The 19,025-nt window shown below is 48.9% G+C and overlaps 1 protein-coding gene across 1 annotated transcript in view; it reads right to left on the reverse strand.

Moving 5' to 3' along the window:
• Nucleotides 1-152: 152 nt before the first annotated feature.
• The window catches only part of ATP6V0D1 (ATPase H+ transporting V0 subunit d1), a 37,398-nt gene continuing 18,525 nt past the window's right edge, over nt 153-19,025 (reverse strand). The window contains exons 3-8 of the mRNA XM_072872363.1: nt 11,811-11,989; nt 8,625-8,704; nt 4,718-4,795; nt 3,910-4,086; nt 2,871-2,948; nt 153-2,013 (exon numbers count right to left, since the gene is read on the reverse strand). Coding sequence (XP_072728464.1) covers nt 1,852-2,013; nt 2,871-2,948; nt 3,910-4,086; nt 4,718-4,795; nt 8,625-8,704; nt 11,811-11,989 — 754 coding nt within the window. The 3' untranslated portion in view covers nt 153-1,851. The remainder of the gene's footprint in view (nt 2,014-2,870; nt 2,949-3,909; nt 4,087-4,717; nt 4,796-8,624; nt 8,705-11,810; nt 11,990-19,025) is intronic.

Here is a 19,025-nt window from a genome sequence, read left to right on the forward strand (position 1 = left end):
GCGCTGCAATGCTGCACCATGCTGCATCAGGGATGCCCTGTCTGCGGGCAGAGCTGAGCTGGGTCACAGCTGGCACTGCACTGAGCACCATGGCAAGAGTCTTGCGTGGGGAAGCAAGTGCCGGAGATAGCCCCAGAAAAGGGGTCAGCCTGCCAGGAAGAGCTTGCACCCGCTCCCCCTTACTCCCCACCGCTAGCCCCAAGGCTTCCTTTTGCTTTGCTCTGACTCCATGGCCCTGCTGGGGCAAGGATGGGAGGGGTGACAGTGCCACACACAGACAGCCCCACACAGGAAGCCCAGGCACAGCAGGACAAGCTTAGCAAAGTCATGGGATGTGCCACACAGCTCCCTAAACGCATGGCTGCACAAGCCATGAGAACTACATCTCCTGGGCACCCACCAGCTCAGCACACAGCTGTACCCACAGACCAGGCATCATACACAGCTTGGGCTGGAGTGTGAATGCCCGGAGCCCCAACAGGTGGCACAACCCCCCTGCCCGTGGTAGAAGCAAGTACCCCAAGCAGCCGCACCAGGCTCCACTACTACAAATATCAAATTGCCTGGGTAAGAGGCCCCGTGGCTGACACAGGCTGCTCTTGGGGATGTGGGAGAAGGCACCCAAGTAAGCAGGGAAAGTACACTGCAGTAGGTAGATATTTATTGGTGTAGAGAGGAGGGGAGCACAGGATAACAAAAACTGCAGAGGTGACCACAGCACAAGCTGGGACAGAGTCACTATCCATCAATCACCCCCAGCAGCAGCACCAAGCATGTGTTTCCCACCAGTGAGGCTTCTCCACTGCCATATCACAATGGGGCATCTCCCAGACCTCAAGCAGCAAGGAGCGGAGCTGCCACACCATGCCCAGGGCTTGGCTCCCACCCCCTAACCACAAACAGGCAGGGCCTGGATAGGGCGTGGGACATCTCTGCCAACAGCTGCCCTCATCAGACCCTAGGGCTGCTCTGCCCCCCAGCCAGCTGTGCCCTCACAGCTCCATGGCAGTGCCAGCCTGGACACCCTGTGCAGGGGAGGAGGCTGTGCCACACTGGACATCTGCCCCAGGGTGGTGCAGGGGTCCAGCACCATCCACAGAGCCAAAAGGAGCCCTGCTGCATGGTTGTGACAGTAAGCTCCAAGCTGTGGGTCTTCAGGGGAGGAAGAAGCTCAGCCAGCTTATGGAGCTCTTTTAAGCTGCAGGGCAGGAGGGAGACTGATGAGAGCTGCTTCTGAAGACAGGGTGAGGCTGCACTAGTGCAAATGCTGCCAGAATGGGGAGGAGCATGCTCCACAAAGGTTCCGTCCCAGTCCTGGCCAGGGTTGCTCAGTCTCTCCAGGTCAGGATTAACTACAGGGGGATGCAGGGATCGCACAGCAGCATCAGCAACACTACAAATCACACTTGAACTAAATCTCACAGGAACACTGACTAGGAGGCGTGCAGAGCACTGACAGAGAGGATCCCCGGCCATGGCAGACCTTATGCATTCCTCTGTGGTGGTGGGGACCCCTTGGAGGCAGCAACCCCCTGGCTGGTACTTGCTCTACGAGCATAAGCACATACAGATTAGTACAGTAACACGGGGACTATTAGATACACAACAGGAGGTGTCCCCCCTGCCGCACAGGGCCAAGCCTGTGCCACTGGTCCCTCCAGACCCCTCACAGCACACACAACTCAAACTTCAGCTTGTAAATAATTTAACTAGCAACTGTACAGTTTCCTCATCTGAGCCAGTTCCACAGATGGGACATCCCTGGAGTCTGGGCAAGGGATAACTCAGGGAGTTAGACAGAGGTCCCTCCGGACTCCAGATGTGGGAGGGTCAGACAGGAGCAGAGCAGGGTTAGAAGATGGGAATGTAGTTGTCAATCTTGGTCCTGTGCCGCTGGGCGATGCACTCTGCAATCCACACAATGTTGCGGCACTCCTGCTCCTTCAGCTTCACAAAGGCGTAGAAGACTCCAAAGTGGAACTGGTTGAGGAAAGCCAGCTTGTTCAGCTTCACCTGAGGAAAGCCCAGAGGAGGACATGTCACTTGTCCACTTTAGATAGGAGGAGCTGGTCAAGGCAAGTGTGGAGCAGCTTGGGAGGTCCCATGACTTCCCCAGCAGGCTGGAAGGCTCAGCACAGGTATCCTGCTCTGCACCTCTCTAGGTCCTCAGGGCAGCTCTAACCTACAGCACATGGCTCAGGACAGGCTCTGAAAGTCATCCTTTCCCACATAATTACACTCTGGTTTTACTATCGATGGACCAAATATCCACCAGCAGCCCCAAACTTGCCTCCCACACTGCTCTAATCTGTCTGGGTGAGAACATGGACTGAGCACCATGCTGGGCCCCCATTCCCTCACTGGAGCAGAGGGATAGCAACCTTTTCCTTCCCCCAAACTCTGTTAATCCACAGCACTGCTGACAGGGCAGCAGACAAGCTTGCTGCTACCCTGAGTTTTGCAAGTGGCACAGGTAGGCACACAGAATCATAGAATCATTTAGGAAAAGACCTTTAAGATCATCGAGTCCAACCGTAAACCTAACGCTGCCAAGTCCACCGCTAAACCATGTCCCTATGAACATATTTAACATCCCATACATGACAAGGACTTTAATAACACCACACCTAAGGAATTCAAGAAGAGCAGGGAGTTTAGCACTCAGTAGTCACTAAGAACATTCAAAAATACATCTACTTTGCCCAGTGTTCTGTGCTGCATATTTTAAGACCTCAATCATGCTTGATTTCTCTGTTAAAGAATGTCACTTCAGCTGCTATGCTTTAGCAAGATGAATAGCTGATCTGAAATAGCCCTCTGGTATTGGATTATAGACCTGCAGGCTGAGAAGCGTCTCAGGGCTCACTCACCTCATGCTCAAAGAACCTGTCTTCAAGGGTCTTGTCTCCAGGGTTGCTGCCAGCCCCTTCAAATAGCAGCTTGTACTCCTATAGGAAGACATTACAAGGAGATATACCCAAACCCCAAAGCCCTCCAAGCTCAGCAGCGTTCCTGGGCCCTGTATGTCAAACAGACACCCCAGCTACCATGCCAGGTCAGCAGACGACACAGATGCCAAGAGTCTGCCCTGTGCACACATGAGCATTGGCGAGGGGATGCTGCCAAGGCTGCGCTGCACGCACACCAGCTGAAGGCAGTCCCCCATAAGGCAGAAAAAGCCTTTATTTCATCTGTGAGCTTGTCCAGCCAGAGATCCTACTCCTTCTCCGAAATGTGCAGTGCTTAAAGCCGTGTCATCACTTTGAGTCTGCAGGGAGGATGCACCAAGTACAGACCCCTCCATGTACAGACCTGAGTGTTTGGGCCAGGCCTATGCCCACAAACACTGGCACATGCCCTGGCTGCTTCAGCAAGGGGACACTGAGCTCTCTGACTCCAAACAGGCCCCCAGCCATGCACAAGAGCAGCTTAAGGAACCCAGACACATCCAGACATGTCCTCCCAAGTCAGTGTCTCCTCTGCAACTGAACCAGAGCTCAGAGCAACCCTCTAGGGCTGGAGATGTGGCACACCACTTCTCGCCGAAGACAGGTTTCCACCCCCAACCAGCCAAAGAGAGACTGTCATTGCTGCCACACTGATACCTCAAGGTTTTGGTGGTGAGGGCAGTCCCCACACCCTGGGACAGGGCACACAGGGCACGCCTGGTCTCCCTATCACCACTGCAATGACAGCCACAACTAACAAGCCAACAGCATCCCTGGCACAAGAGTTCCAGCAAGCCAACTCCACCTTGGCCAAGCAGAGCACAGGGCCAACAGTAACAACAGAAAAGAGGGTCCCCCACCCCAGGCTGTCAATCCACAAGTTCCCCCTGATCCCTGAGAAGCTCTGATCCAGAGCAGGTCCTTGCACCGATCCTCACAGCCTTCAGCCCAAAGCACTCACAGGGTAGTAGTCAGCAACATTTTTGACTTGTTCGTAGTCATCTGCTCTGGCCAGCTGAGCCAGGCCCTCAGGGTAGAGCTTGCCACAGTGCGGGAACAGCTTTGCTCGGTCCTCCTTGGACAGCTCAGTACCAAACGAGTTAATGGTGATAATGAAGGCCCTCCGGTCAGCTTCAAACTGCGGGAAAAGAGTGGTTCACCTTGGGATGCAGCATCTTTGCCAGAGGCCAGCAGATACCAATGCTGCTCTGAACAGAGCCACATCAGAGGGCAGCATGAACAAGCTGCCTGGGACACATACAGCTATCCGGTGCTCAGCCAGGGCAGGCTACATGCACAGGCTCCCAGTATGCCCAGTAGATAATGCCTGGGGAGCAGTCAGGTGAGGGAATTCTCACCCCAAGGCACAAGCCAAATCACTGAGCAGAACCCTGCCAGGTCAAGGAGTCTCTCTCACCTACTGTCCCCGAGCCCTGCACATCCCACAGCTAGCCTTGGCACAGAGACAGGCTGTGCACTGAACAGCTCTGCTTGTTGTCCAGCTCGTTATCCATGTGAGAGGATGAAGATGTTGCCACAAAGGCAACAGATGTGTCAGCACCTGGCAAGATCAGGACTGGGGAACCAAACCTGTCCAAAGTCATGTGCAGGCAGTGTTTTCCTAGGTCTCCCAGTGAGCAGGCAGAGTGTGCATGGGGATGCTGAAGAGTATCTTTAGCATCCTTAATGCTGGCAGGCAAGCTGGGCCTGAGCACAGAGCAATGAATATCACAGCAATATCGTCCAGCTACAGGGGTTTACAGACCTACCTCCAGGATGGGGCACATGGCATCTGCCGTAGTACCTCCCAGCACCTTGCAGAACTTGTAGAAGGACTCCAGGTAAGCCTGGAAGAGAGAGGACAGATGAACACTCTTCTACACAGCTTCATCTACTGCCCCATAGGGCCATTCAGTAGGGGACAAACAGCAAGCAGGGATGCTCCCGGATGCTTTATAAAACAGCACAGGCATTCTCACCCCATGTGAACTTGGATGCCAAGCCCACACGAGGGTCAGTGCTTCCCCCAGGAGCTGGAGACATGAAGGGTTGTGGTTGCGTTTGTTCAAGTGACTGTATGAGCTTACTGCAGGCAAGATCCCCAGGCAACAAGGTTAAAGCCTATTTTGCTCCTTTGAGTCATCTAACTCAAAAGCATTTACTGAAGCCTCACATGGTTTCCTGACCCTGCTCTGGCCTCCACAAACATGCCAAGCCACACAACTATAGCTACAAGACCTACACTCAGGAAGTATCGCTGTGAGAGCAGAGTCAAGAGATGAGATGGGACATCTGTGAAGGAAACCAGCCATTCTCTGTAATTCTCTTTCCACACTGCAGCCGCCTGGTCTCCATCCCAGCTGGAGCACTGCAGAAAACATATAAGGCTAGGCACAGCTACGCTGCCTCCAGGAAATGTAATCCTTTGTGGAGATGTACCGTAATCCAGCTGGAAGATGACTGTATCTCCCAGGGGGAGCCCATGAAGGCAGTGCATGGATAAAAGTGCTGTTCAGCAAAAACTTTCTCAGGAGAAGCCATCATGTGATAAAATACCTCCCAGGACAGAGAGCTACAACCAGAATCACTTAAAAGGGATGGAATAACGCAATGCTGAGACATCACAAATCTGCTTTGTCACAACAACTCCAGCACTGAAGATGGACCAAGAATGCAGACGTTGAACACCCTCAGCCTCTGCACTAGAAAAGCACCTGGATTACTGTGTTCTGTAAATATTTCTTACCACACAGTGCAAGAGGACACTGCTGGGTGAGCATCACACATCAAAGAAACATTGTCTCCAGCACTTGCCACTGCTCAAGTGCAGAACAGCAAAGAGCATCAGTCTGCAGAGTTACAGAGGAATAAGGACACGGACAATGGACTTTGCTTTTGAGGCTGACAGAAGAGGGAACCTGGGTAAGGGTTTCAGTCACTACCTCTGCCCTTCTCAGAGTTCATGCACAAACTTAAGGCTTTAGAAGCAAAAATAGGTGAACTCAAATATACAACACTGAATGAGGATCCAGTATCACAGACACCATGGAAACACAGACTGTAAAACAGCTGCAGTGGGTACCCTCCCCTATGGACCCCCCGGCAGATGACAACAATTTACAGAAAGTCTCCAGTGTCCTGAAACCCTTACCCCAGAAATGGTAGTCTCTTTGCATTTAATAATCCTTCATGGACTTTGACTTCCATGAAACCACTAATTTACCCCCTGCCTCCTGCTAGCCTCATCTGTCTGTCACCTCCAGCCTGAAGGGAAATCTGTGGCCTGTCCATCCACATTGACTTTTCCAACACTATCCACGGTTACCACTACAGTTCTTACCTCACCTGAAGAGGAGTGACTATCCCAATCATTTTTGTAGTTTCCCATACAGAAGTCATTGTACCCAAACCTTTAAACGTGTCCTCCTTAGCAACTTCTCCTGTTCTGCTGTTCACATTCAGAGATGAGAGAGGAGAGGAATGAGACAGTGTTCAGGACAAACGCACTAGATGAACACAGCAGCACAGTGATATTTGTGCAGTTCTCTTCTACTGTAAGGAAGAGATTGCCTTGTAGAGAGACAATTGCTTAGGTCGATCATAACCCGAGTTTTCCTTTAGTAGTAGAAAGGAACAAGGGGACCCTCACTGTGTAGTCTAAGATTACCTCCTTGCCTCTCCCATACATCACTCCACATTTATCCATATTGATTTGCTTGCTATATTTTATTGTCCAGTCACAAAGCTCCTTCAGCTGGTTCCTACAAGAAGGTCACCAGCAAAGGCCAACAGTCAGCCAGCTTAATTTCAACATATCCATTAAAGATGTGGAAAAATGGGAGTAAGCACTGAAGAAAACAATGCCAACATGCATCTGCTGCAGGACTCCACTGCTGACCACCCTCTACACTAAGAGCTGACTGCTTACTTTTAACCTCTGCTCCCCATCTTAACCATATTTCCATTCAAGAACCTTCTCACTTGTCATTGGTGATGAGGAACCTTTGTAATTGCTTTCCTCCTATGAATCCTGCTCAAACCTTCTGTCTACATGGTCACAGATTCCTTCAAAAAACCTCCAGTAGGTCTGGAAGGTAGCACTTCCCCTTCCTATGCCAACTCCTCCTGGACGCAGGCATCCATCCCAGGCACCCACCTGCTCTGTTCTTCAGAGCAGCTCTGAGTAGATTTCAGACCTGATTTTATTTCTCTCATTTGCCTATGAAGACCATTTGCATTGTATTATAAATTTTCCAGTCCCTGGGGAGAAACGTGGCTTCAAGGGAGAGTGTGTAAGCAGCAGTTACCTCTTTCACCCTTGTGTCACCATGATTTGTTACTGACAGAGCCCCTATGTTCCCCAGGTGCTGCTCTTTAGCAAGACCCAGTCCCAGCATATGCCAAGGGATACCAGGCATCTACGTTTCAATTTGGGGGTAGGAAGAGCATAATGCAATGAGGTATCAGGCCTCAAAAAGGAGAGGGGAAAGGATGTGGCAGCTGGGACCCAAGAAGACACCCCCACCCCCCACCCTGTTTGCCCTGTGCTCACTCTGCTCCCTGCCTTCCCCCACCTGCCTCATCTCAACACAGAGGTCTGCACCCTGCAAGGGTGCAGGTACTTATGCGTACAGGCATACCTCCTCACGTTACAGCAAAAGACCAGTACATGCCAGAGGCCACGCGCAGCTGGACATGACTGCCGACACACAGCTCCTTATCCCCTCTCTTTGCCTTCTTCCCTTCACGCCTGATCTGTTCTCTGCCTCTCCAAACAGGCCACAGCTTCCTTGGGAAGCAGAGGTCACACTGACTGCAGGCTGGCTGTGACCAGCCAAAACAAGGTTGGCAGATACAATCTGCATCCCACCCTTAATCCAGAGAGTCGAGATGGAGCGATAGCCACAGCCTGCACATAAACACATGCTTTGATACTGCCAGCTAAAACCAGACACGGCCTGCAGAGGAGACAACAGCTACCTGTGCAGGCTCAGGACAAGGAGATCCTTAGCCCCTCCACATCCCTGTGCCTGCAGGACTCCTCCACCCTGGCTGCACCTTTTACACTGCTCTACCAAGAGCATCTAACCCCAACCACAGCCACTGAAGGCTTGAGCAGACTGTTGGAGGCTCTTCTGAAAGAGCTCAAGACAGAGAGCCAAGCCCATGAAAGTCCTTCAGCCAAGTTTAAGATCAAGCCACTTTAGTCCTCTGAATGCATTTAACTACACATCTAAACTCATGTGGTTAAGGAGCAGCCTTCTCCTGCCTGCCTGGGCCCTGAGGAAATTTATTCAAAGGCAGAACTTCTAAAAAAGTCTCTTGTACAGACTCTTGACAGCCTGACAGCTCCAAAAAAAAAGTCACTCTGCCTAGCTCTGGTGCCCTGGCTCTGCAGAGCTGAGCGATTGGATGTCAGGCCCCTCCAAGAGCACTATCTTTACTTTCCAGAAGATGCAACTAGTTCTTGGTCACGTTCATTCTATCACCACTCTGGGGAAGAAAACAGAGAAAGCAAATTTATTTTTAAATCTACTCTAAGAGGAAAATACCCCCTTCCCTTTGGTTGAAGAAAGCCAGCCTAAGTTGGAGCTCCTGACCCAAGACAGAGCTGTAGTCATGCTAGGAATAAATAGGGAAGTTAATATCTTTTTCCCTTCCCAGAGACTCATTTACCTTATACAGTGTGTTTCGAATTATTTCGATGTTCATTTCATCCAGATCCTGTTCAGATATGCAGTCTTGGAAGAAAGCAGCTGAAAGAGAGCCACAGACAGAGTTACCATTGCCCTAACCAGACCCATGCCTAGCACTTTCCAGAGCTGTCAACAATACCAGGCAGAAGCACACCCTATGTTGAGCTTGTCCCTCCTAGGCCTGGCCCTTATCTTCATCAGCCACCAAATTGCCAGGACTCAAAACCTCAGACTCCTCCATGGTTCCCCAGGCCACAATCATTTTTGGGGCTCCCACACCAGCCTATTCTCAGCTCTAGCCCCCAGCATCAGTGCCAGAGCACCCTGTATTTAAAAATAAGCAAAACCCAAACTGTTCCCAGATGCAGGCACTGAGAGGTGACAAGACAGCTTCCCAATTGCCTGCTACAGCATGGCAGTAGCACTTAAGCATCTGCGAGACAGCAGCTAGTGAGCCCCGAGGAAGCTGGCGCTGTGCTTCTCCCTCATCCTCCAATATCTTAGTTGGATTAAGGAGGCATGGGGATGCCACAGCTCCTACAGCCCATGACACTCCATGGTTGGAGTCAGGAGCCATTTCCCCTGGTCAGGTCTATCAGTCCTATTTCCACTTCTTTGAGGCCTTTTATTTCTCCAGCTGGGAGGTAAGCAACAGCAGACAGGATGAACTAGCATATTTGGGTAGGAAGGTTGGCCTTACGTACTTTGCCAGAGTATCTCTGGGAGGGAGTTTGAGAAGTTGCTGCCACCGAAAGAACACAGATTTCAGACGCAACACACGGTACTGCAAGCTGCAGATAAAGATGAGTCTTGTACATCTAGCATAATATAAGGCTATTGTACCACTCGTTAGCAAGAACACAATAAAAACCATTGACAGGACTTTTATGACTTCTTCAACTCTCACTCAGCAACCAGTGTTGCTGAATTTGCTACAAAGAGAAATATGATCTTTTTCAGTTTACGCAGTCCAGCTGTGGGTAAAGAACACTGCACTCACACCAAGAACTGACTGGTGCTCTGCTTTGTGTGACAAACCAGGTATGACGCAGGCTCACACCTCCGGCATGCACTGCTTTTATAGCACGAGCTCCCTGGTGTGGACAGCAGCCGCACTGTGGGTCTAGAGAGTCCTGAACAGGGGTTAACCCCCCCAACGTTTCTTTGCAACAGCATCAGAGACCAATGCCACGTAGCTGGAGGAGCACTGCTCCCTATGGCTGGCAAAAACGAAAACAGAGTGTGCCAGGACTGGTTTTCACTGCAGGACTCGCTGGCTAGCCTAGATAGCTAAGCAGTGGCTACTTCAGAGTAGCAGAGGAATGAGAACACATCTATTTCAGTTCTTGGCCCTCCAATATCCCAAATTAGGCTAACAGCAAGTCTTATTTTGCCCTGCTAACCTATGAGAGCCATTTGGGGTTAGGCATTCCTACCAAGCCACGTAGCTACTCAAGTACTTTTAGGAGGTAGAGCTGCTGTTGCTTTGCGTGTGGTCACTGGAAAGAGTGCAAGTTAAACAACTGGAGTCTGCATGCCTGCTTGTTTAGGCAACAAAGCTACTCCCCATGTTCTCCCCCTGAAGAAATGCCACACTAGATGGTACGCAGCCTCAAGGGCATGGCCAGGGCAAAGGTCTGAAGATCTCAGCATAGCTAGGGCAGAAGCAGGCAAAGCTCACTCACATACAAGTGCATGAATGCAAGAGGCAAAGACCCTCAACTGCCAGCCACGTTCTCCAGAACCACCTTGCCAGTGTAACGGAGCATTTTCACTCCATGCACAGCTGGAAGTTTTAAGGTCTCCGAGAACTACTATATTTGAAATATTTGGTCCCATCTTATTCCCAAAATGGGAAGGTTCCCACTTACTCATGAGGAGGATTTTCTTCCCACACATCATCCCTACAGCAGGCTCAACTCAGCGACATGCAGAGCCTCTGCTCTCCTGCTGCATTGTTGCCCTACCTTGCAACCCAGATCTCTTAAGACATGTTTTCCCTCCTTTGCTGGGCTCTATCTGGCAAATCATTTTTCCATGACAACTACTTCACTTGCCCTGTTATTACACAGAGCACTTGCAAAAGCACTTTCAGTTCTAAAAACAACTATTTCTATCAAAGACGATATGATGATTTAAAGAGTTTTGTTCTCTCTAGCAACTCCAAAAGAATGATTAATCACTGACTTAGGTGTACCTCATTACTTTTTTGCTCACAGATGCTAAGCCAGAAAGTCTCCTGGGACTACCTCTCCTACTAGTGAAAAAAGACTTCCATATTTTCCTCCAGAACTACTTGCTACACCTTTTATCTTTAAATAATATATCTGTCTGACTGGTTTCATAAGACACTTGGCTTTAGTGTCATGCACCTCCTGGTCAAGGCTTGTAGCCCTGAGACAGTAAACCTCAGTGCGGGATCTTGCTATACAATGAGCTTAAGAAGGCTTTTGGAGATTTCTTTTTCTTTTCTTTTTTTTTTTTTCTGTTGCTGGTTAGGGGTTTTTGTATGTAAAGAGCTTTCCTTGATATAGAGCTAATTTTATCAGTTTTGGAATAAGACCGGGCATGTGCAGATCTCTATAATTATCTACAAAAACTGCCTACAAGAAATTGCCCAATGGTCCAACTAAAAGTGCTGGAAATTAAGTGACTCATTCCAGCAGAGGACCCAATAGCCCTTCACTAAGGAAGCACGTATACCATGGGTCCCATGACAATTATTAAAAAGATAGCATTGTCTAAGACCTCTCAAACTTTCTCCTTCCTCCCTAATTTCAGGTGACGATTTCCAAAAGACCTGGTAAATGGACATATCTAGCAGATCAGATCTAGCTACACCTACACTGCCATGACAGCTCAAGGCCTGTCTCACACAAAACAAATTCCCCAGCAATCTGCACTCCCAGTGTGCTGGTTTGGACATTTGTTGAAGCATACAGAGAGCTAGCTGGTCCTCCAGAGGAAAAACTGACATAGGACAGGCATAAACCTGAACTCAAGCCCAGCCACCACAGGCAGTACAGCCACATCTGTGCATTACCCACTGCTTTGTCTTCCTGGAGCACAACTTAGACTTAGTTGAACCTAGTTAGACTGGGGGAAAAAAAATGGACGACATCTGCTCCGCACACAGCTGAGAGGTATTTTGAAAGGCTCTGCTCACCCAGGGGAGTGTCCACCAGGATTGCATTGTAGAGCTCTGCAGGCGTCTGAGCAATGTTCACAGCTTCCATCTGCTCAAAACTTCCCAGAGGATGGCACTTGGGCACCAGTTCGGAGATTGAACGCTGGTGCAGGGTGCCAGTGATCAGCAGAATGACGTTGTCAATCATGTAGCTGTACCTGGAGGAACACAAGAGGAAGCCTGTCACAATACAAATACTAGAAAAAACAGCACCTGGCACCGGATGGGCACACATCTTCAGTCCCTGTGAACATCTCCAAAAAGATGCACCCTTCCGACAAAGAACTAGTAAGGTGCCTCCTTAATGTCTCCTTATCATGCCAGCCTAGGAAAAGGGAGTCAAGCATAGTCCTAGGCTGTGATTTATGCTACAGCTGAACCACACCACCTGGGCATCTCCTACCTACCACTGAAGATTATTAGATTGGAAGGGACTTCTGGAGGTCTCTGGCCCAATGTCCTGCTCCAAGCACGGCCAGGTCCAGCTGGCTCAGGGCTTTGTCCAGCTGAACTTGGAATTATTTGCAAGGATGTATATCTCAAAACCTCCTTGGGGTTCTGCTCCAGTGTCTGACCAGACTCACAACAAAGTATTTTCCTAACAGCTACTCAGAATTTCCCTTGTGGCCATTTGTCTACTGTCTCTCATCCTAACCCCACACACCTCCACAAGAGGAGCCTGGCTCCAGCTTCCCCACACCTTCCCACAAGGTAGCTGGGAACAGTTGTCTTTCCAGCATTCCCACTGCTCTCCTCACATTGCCATGCTCTGTAGAGGGCACGTGCAAAAGCATGCATGGTAGGACACCAGGAAAGGGGAATCCGCAGATAGCCTGACTCAAGCTCAGCTTCATTGCCAGCAGCACTGCTCCACCTTGCCAAGACTATGGAGAAAGGGTCACATTTCTGCAGCCCCACTCCCTTCCAAAAACAACAGGGTTAGCAGCTTTGGCACAACTGTCATTCACACCCTCAAGAAACTACACACAAGCTTTTTCACACCTCTGCCATCAAAAGCTACATGCTCTTTTGCATTAGCCCATATTATGACATCCCTAACCAAATTCTCCACTTACGTGATACAGGATTAGCAGATTCAGTCTTTGGCACTGCAGTAATGGGACATTCAACCTGGAACCACGGCACTCCACACAAGTTCCACCAACACAAGCCCTTTGTGGCTCTCCTCTCCAGTATGTCCATGTTTCTTTTGCACTCTGGGCTCAGAACTGGGCACAGCACTCCAGGTGAGGCCTCCACCAGCGCTGAGTAGAGGGGAAACACCACCTCCCAGTTCTCCCAGTCCAGCCAGAGAAGGGAGACATAGCTGGCCTGAAGACTGGGAATACAAGAAAGGCTGGTGGCCTTCTCCAAGTAGAAGGTCCAAGCAAGGGATCAAGGCATCATGTAAATACAAGGAGCTGAGAGGAAAAGTGTCCCCAGCAAGAACAGGAGTGGTGCTCTAGGCACCTTCACCACCAGCTGAGCCATGAGCCATAAGCCAACCAAGCTGAGAACCTGCAAAACATCAAGTGAGATGAAGTGGTTTTTTTTCAGTCAGAGGAAGATGCCTTTGCAAATGTCCCTCAGCAGCACAGGGAAGGGGTACAGATGCTGGAAGAGCAGGATATTTGGGATTTTACACTCCCTTGCTCTCACTGCTAGAGCTCTGACTCTAAAAAGTTAGATGATGAAAAAGACCTGAAGAAGCTCCTTGGCAGGAGCTGCTCCAAAACAAACAGGATCAGGCCTGAACTAGAACAGCAGAAGGAGCTGTGCACATCTGTAGTTGGAGCTCTGTTGAGGTTCCAGCTTCCCACATGTACTTGGGTACTGAAGAAAGGCAGCTTAAGGCCAGCACACCAGGACTGGGGCAAGGGCAGGGACAGCAAGGCTCTGCACATGTTTGTCAGGCATTACGATGCTGCTGGGCTTTCTGTTTCAAGCTAACAAGGAAGACATAGTGCAGCCCTGTTTCCCTTTGAACCACATCAAAGGCAGGTAAGCAGAGCCAGTTAAAGGCAGATTTCGGTAGTTTTTATTAGATGGGCTTACTGCCTCTCAAATATGCTCAAAGGGCACATCCATGAACAAATCCACCTTAGTTCCTCAAACAGGTGCTGCTTTTTTCTCCACGCTGCAGGGCTGGGTAACGCACCTCCTGGCCCCACTATTTTTGCAGAGAGCCTTTCTGTGTTTGCAGCCTACCTTTCCAGGGACCTTGAATCTAGAACCAGGGCAATCAGCACAAGCTTCACGTACTAGCAAACCTCCTTTTGCCCTTTAATCTGCAGGGTCATTATACTCCCTTCTGTGTGTGCAACTCTCACCATGGAGATGATTGCAATCTCCAAGACAGCAAGAGGGGCCTGTTTATGAGAACTGTGGGTAAGTCCCTTGCAGTAAACAGCTGGTTCCTAGTAAATACAAGCATCTGCACCCTCACACAGATGCATCTCAATGAGATGTGCCAGGCCAAGGATACAGCAGATCATTTCCCAGCTCCACCATCTGCCCTCAAACACGTGCAAGTTTGCTTAGTGCAGCACAGTAGCTTTTAGGAAAGACCATACATAGGATTATTCTCACCAAAGCAAGACAACGTAGGACCAAACCAAATTCATTTCTTCAACTCAGCCTGCAATGAAAGAACAGGCTAGGATCTATGGTTACCGCATGGTATGCTAGCACACCTCTTTCCTATTCCCAGCTTACCATGGATCTTTCTCTCTGAAAGATATTTGCAAGTCACAAGGAGCCTGGCCAAAGTCAACTATACACGAGGAACTGAGGGGAAAGTGCCTGGAGCCCTTTCTGTTCACAGGTTTTCAGAGCAGCTTAGCTCCTGGCTTAATGGAGTCACATCAAGCTCATCCATGCCCTCCCAGTCCAGCTCAACGTGAAAGCCACAGCCAGGTTTGGGGAGAGCAGCCAAAGTCTGATCCTCTTCACATATGAGAAGCTCCTGCTTTCAGACTGATGGTCCCAGGAAAGACAACCCAACTGGTTTCCACTGCCAGAGTGCAAAGCATGGCTCTCCCCATTTCATTTATACCCCTTAACTTGCTTGTTTCCTCATCCTTCAGGGAAGTCTGGGAAAATGCACAGTCTATAGACCAAATGCCAAGGCCTCTAAGGAGGCCCAGCAGCATCTTTTTGAAAGATTACTTTACCTATCGAAGCTACTTAAATCTTGCTGCCAGAGAAGGATTCACCCCTGCAGGAAGAGGAGCTACCACGCGCAATATAGAGGGGAAATTTCTCATTCAGATTTTCACTGCGACAGCATTTCAAACCTTTACAATAACAAGAGAGCTGCAGCAGGACAAAGGTCTTCTCATGCCTGCTGAGGCCAGGCAGACACCAGCCCCACTACATAATCCTTCCTGATGGTTCTTGTTTCCTTCAAGAAAGCCCAGACCACACTTATTCACATTCAGTCCTTGCTTCATCCCAGTAAACACAGTCACGGCTTAGTCAAACATGACAAGAAGGCAAGTCTTCTAGTGCCAGGGGAAGCTGGAAAAGCCTCTTCTCATCTGTGGAAGGGGCAACGCTTGTTTTCCTGTGCCAGGTCCCAACAAGAACCCATCCGCCTCCATTAGCACAGCTGTACTAAGACCACAGCAGAGGTCCTGGCTATGCTGGCATTTCCTCCCAGGCCCAAAGGATTAGATTTATTATGGTGGCAACAGTTTTCCTAGGGACCTCCAACTACTTGTTTAATAAAGTGGCTTTTGTCATCATCCTCCCTGTCTCCTATTAGGTTCTGACCAGCTTCAAATGTTTCAGCTTTCATGGTTAATGCATGCTCAGACCCCTCCAAGAGCATTTTATCCTTCATTAGCTCTCAGTGCAGCTAATAAGAGGACCAGACTATGGGACACATCAGAAAACAGGAGTAGTTGGTCACTTGCAACACCATGAAGTCTTACTGCAACCTGCTCAGCACAGAAAAGAGATTAGGACATAGGATGGTCTGGTGGAAGACTGGAGACAGGTAGAAGGACCAACAAGCTCCTTGGTGAGGACACTTCTCTGCACTAGCTCACTGGGAGCACTCAGTAGGAGTTCAGAGGAAAAAGCACTACACAGAGACTCTACATAAGCTACAGCCAGTGACACAGAGTGGCAGGGCTTTAATTAAGTGGTAAAATGGCACCTTATCTCAAGCCCCCAACCTTGCCTCCACAAAGACCGTAGCAAAACTCTTGGGCAAGAATGTGTTTTACACTCCTGCTTTAAGCTGCTTTCTGCCCACACAGGGAGATGGACACAAAAAGAGTGGATGTTCAGTCAAAGTTTCACATGCTCAGTTACACCCTGCCTCACTCTTCCTGTCACCCACTGAATTGAGGTGTGGTATATTCCAGAAATTCACATTCACAGAAATACAATTTTAGTTGATACTGAGAAGCGTCAGTAACATCTCACAGAAGAGTAGAATTTCTTATTAAAAGACAGGAAAGAGTCAGCAAGCATAGAAATATCATCTACAGCAGGAGCAAAATGTTGGCTTACAGCTTGCTGAAGTCCAAGACAACCAGGGCCAGTATCTTCACTCCTCCAGCAACACCCAGTTCAGCACAACATGCACCAGGCAATGCTCACATGAAGAGAACAAAGCCAGGCTAGGATATGCCTAGAGAAGCCAAAAGGGGGGGAGAGGGGGCGTGGGGAGGGGTGTGTGTGGAAATGTTCCTTCTAGCAGCAGCAGGTCAGAGAGATCATTCTCACTGCTGGTTTTGGGAGGTACGGTCTCAGACAGGCACAGCAGAGACCTCTCTGAGAAAACAGAGGAGAGCCAGGCCCCAAAAGCTAACTGGGGATAGTCATCCATGGATAGCCATCAAGCAGAATCAAGGAGGGCACATGCAAAAGCCATGTACAGGTACTTTGACAATGTACGTCTTCCTCCTTTTGGCGTTACTCAAGTATAGCCGCAGATAAACGAGACATACAAGAAAGATTGCAATGGCCTGCTGAATATTGGGAAAAGCTTTTTAGCAGGGGAGCACATAAAATGCATGAAAGCTCATCACATAGGGCATTTATGACTTGGCCTGAAGGCACGTGGGCATAGCCCTACAAAGCAGCGACCCCAAGACAGTTAGGGCTTCTCCCTCCCCCACTCACTAATCTAATCTAATCATAAAGAGTCATTGTCCTACAGCAGATAGGTTGGGTTTTTATTGCTTACTGCTCCAGGATACTAAAGAAACCATAAACAATACTGCAAGTGGTCACAAAGCATGACTAATGATGGAACATTGCATGACCTGCGTTTCTCAGGGATCCTCTGAAAGCCTTGCCAAACTGTAGCTTAACAGCTGCTCTGCAAGGGGTCATAAGGACAGCCCTCCGCATCAACAGTGAATGCAGAGAGCAGCAGGCTGATGCAGAAGTGCATAGCAGGGAAGAACCGGGCTGCAGCTCGGGGGTTTTGCCAGGATGGGTTAAGGTATTGCATTGCTTAGGCAACTTTAGTGCTTTCCAAACACAGCATTAGACCTTAATGAAGACTAATGCTAGCAAGGCAAAAGTCACTATGTGATTGCATTGGTCAGTTACTCAGATTACTGTAGAAGCATGTGTTTATTTTGGGATGAAAAAGGGAAATCTCCAGCAGGATCAGAGCAGTGCTCTGAACTCAGCATGAATTCTAGAGACAGCTTTAAATGATGAAGTTGTTTTGATTATAGTCACTTTAGCATCTAGTGCTTCCCTCTTGCAGCTCATCCAGTTCATGTACTCAGGGGCTGGGGGGAAGTAATCTAAGGAAAAAGTTTCAGGTTGGTTGTTCCGCTGCTTCCTTGGGTCTGTGCATAAGTACACAGACCCATCTCTTTATCCCACTGGGTTAGAGACCTGAGCAAAGGTGCTGGTATGCAGAGCCACTTGTCACACCTCTCTCAAGCTCCAAATGTAAGCAGTCACAGGGGAAAGCAACGCACAGACTTCAAAGCACAAAAGAGCAGTAGCTGACACTAAGAATAGTGTCAACAGCTGAGATGCTTGTATCTGGAGTGTTGTTTTAAGACCATTAGTAAATAACTGTACAGCTGTCCTGAACTGGAAAGGAGAGGGATGTTGCACATCAGGAAGACCCCAGTGCCTCACTGAGTAAATAGTAGATGAAATGAGTCAAATCCTTAAATCAGTTTTTCAGCTCAGACTAGAATAAGTCAGACCAGCAGCTCCTGGCCAGGAGCAGTTTTACCCCTCATCTTCAGCTGAAGCTCAGGCAGTCCAGGGAACAGCAAGAGTAGATGCAGCATATGATGGTCTCCACTCAAAGTGCGCTGATCTCTTCCTATCTTTGCACACTGTCTCTCCTAGAGTCACACCAATAAAAACCACACCTAAGTAGTAGGTTCACGAACCTGCCAAAGAGAAAGCTGAGAATTTCATGGTTGCCACCACAAACCAAGGGCACTCGGCCAATAAGTGGGTGCCCTGCTAAACTTAGATCAACAAGACCATTTCACAGCAAAGAGTTGTAACTTCACGGTACTACAGAGGCTGTGGCAGCCTTTCAAATCCAAGTATCCAGGAATGTTCTCAGCATTAATCTATATTTAGCTGCATCTCCACATGATTTTTACCATCTTCTAGTGAGTCTCAGTCTCTTGGGATACTGACCTCAGTTTTCCAGTGGTATCATCCTGCAACTTATAAGCAGTCATACAGTATTAGCTGTGTTAAAGGCTAATGAGAAAAAAAGCTAGATTAAGTACTTTTAATTTTGAGGCTTTAGGAATATGACATGTTCTAGATGTGTACAAACCCCTTGAAACACCAGGGAATGTTTTGAACACCTTGCAGCCTCGTGCAAGAGTCTCTGGTTGCTTAATCCTGATGCCTTAAAGATTGACCTCAGAGCTTGAGAAATACTAGGCTGGTAAGCAAGGCTGAGTCCTGGCACTCTGCTGAGCAGACTTCAGCACTAATTACATTTTAAATATTGACCAGAAACATCTAATCATGCGGCTTTTATACAGACCAGCTGCAAAAGCCAAACTTGCACTTGCATAAACAGTTTCTTACCTTCCTTACGTGTAAAGCACAAAAAAAAAAAAGAAATAAAACAAACGTTCCAAGGATATAAAAGAAGATTAAAGGCTGCACTGTGCAAACTCACATTGCCCCCAAAACTGCCTGAAGTAGCTAAGAAAGCTGGGTGAGCTTAATGGC

Source organism: Ciconia boyciana, chromosome 9 (genome assembly GCF_034638445.1).
Source record: "Ciconia boyciana chromosome 9, ASM3463844v1, whole genome shotgun sequence".
NCBI lineage: Eukaryota > Metazoa > Chordata > Aves > Ciconiiformes > Ciconiidae > Ciconia > Ciconia boyciana.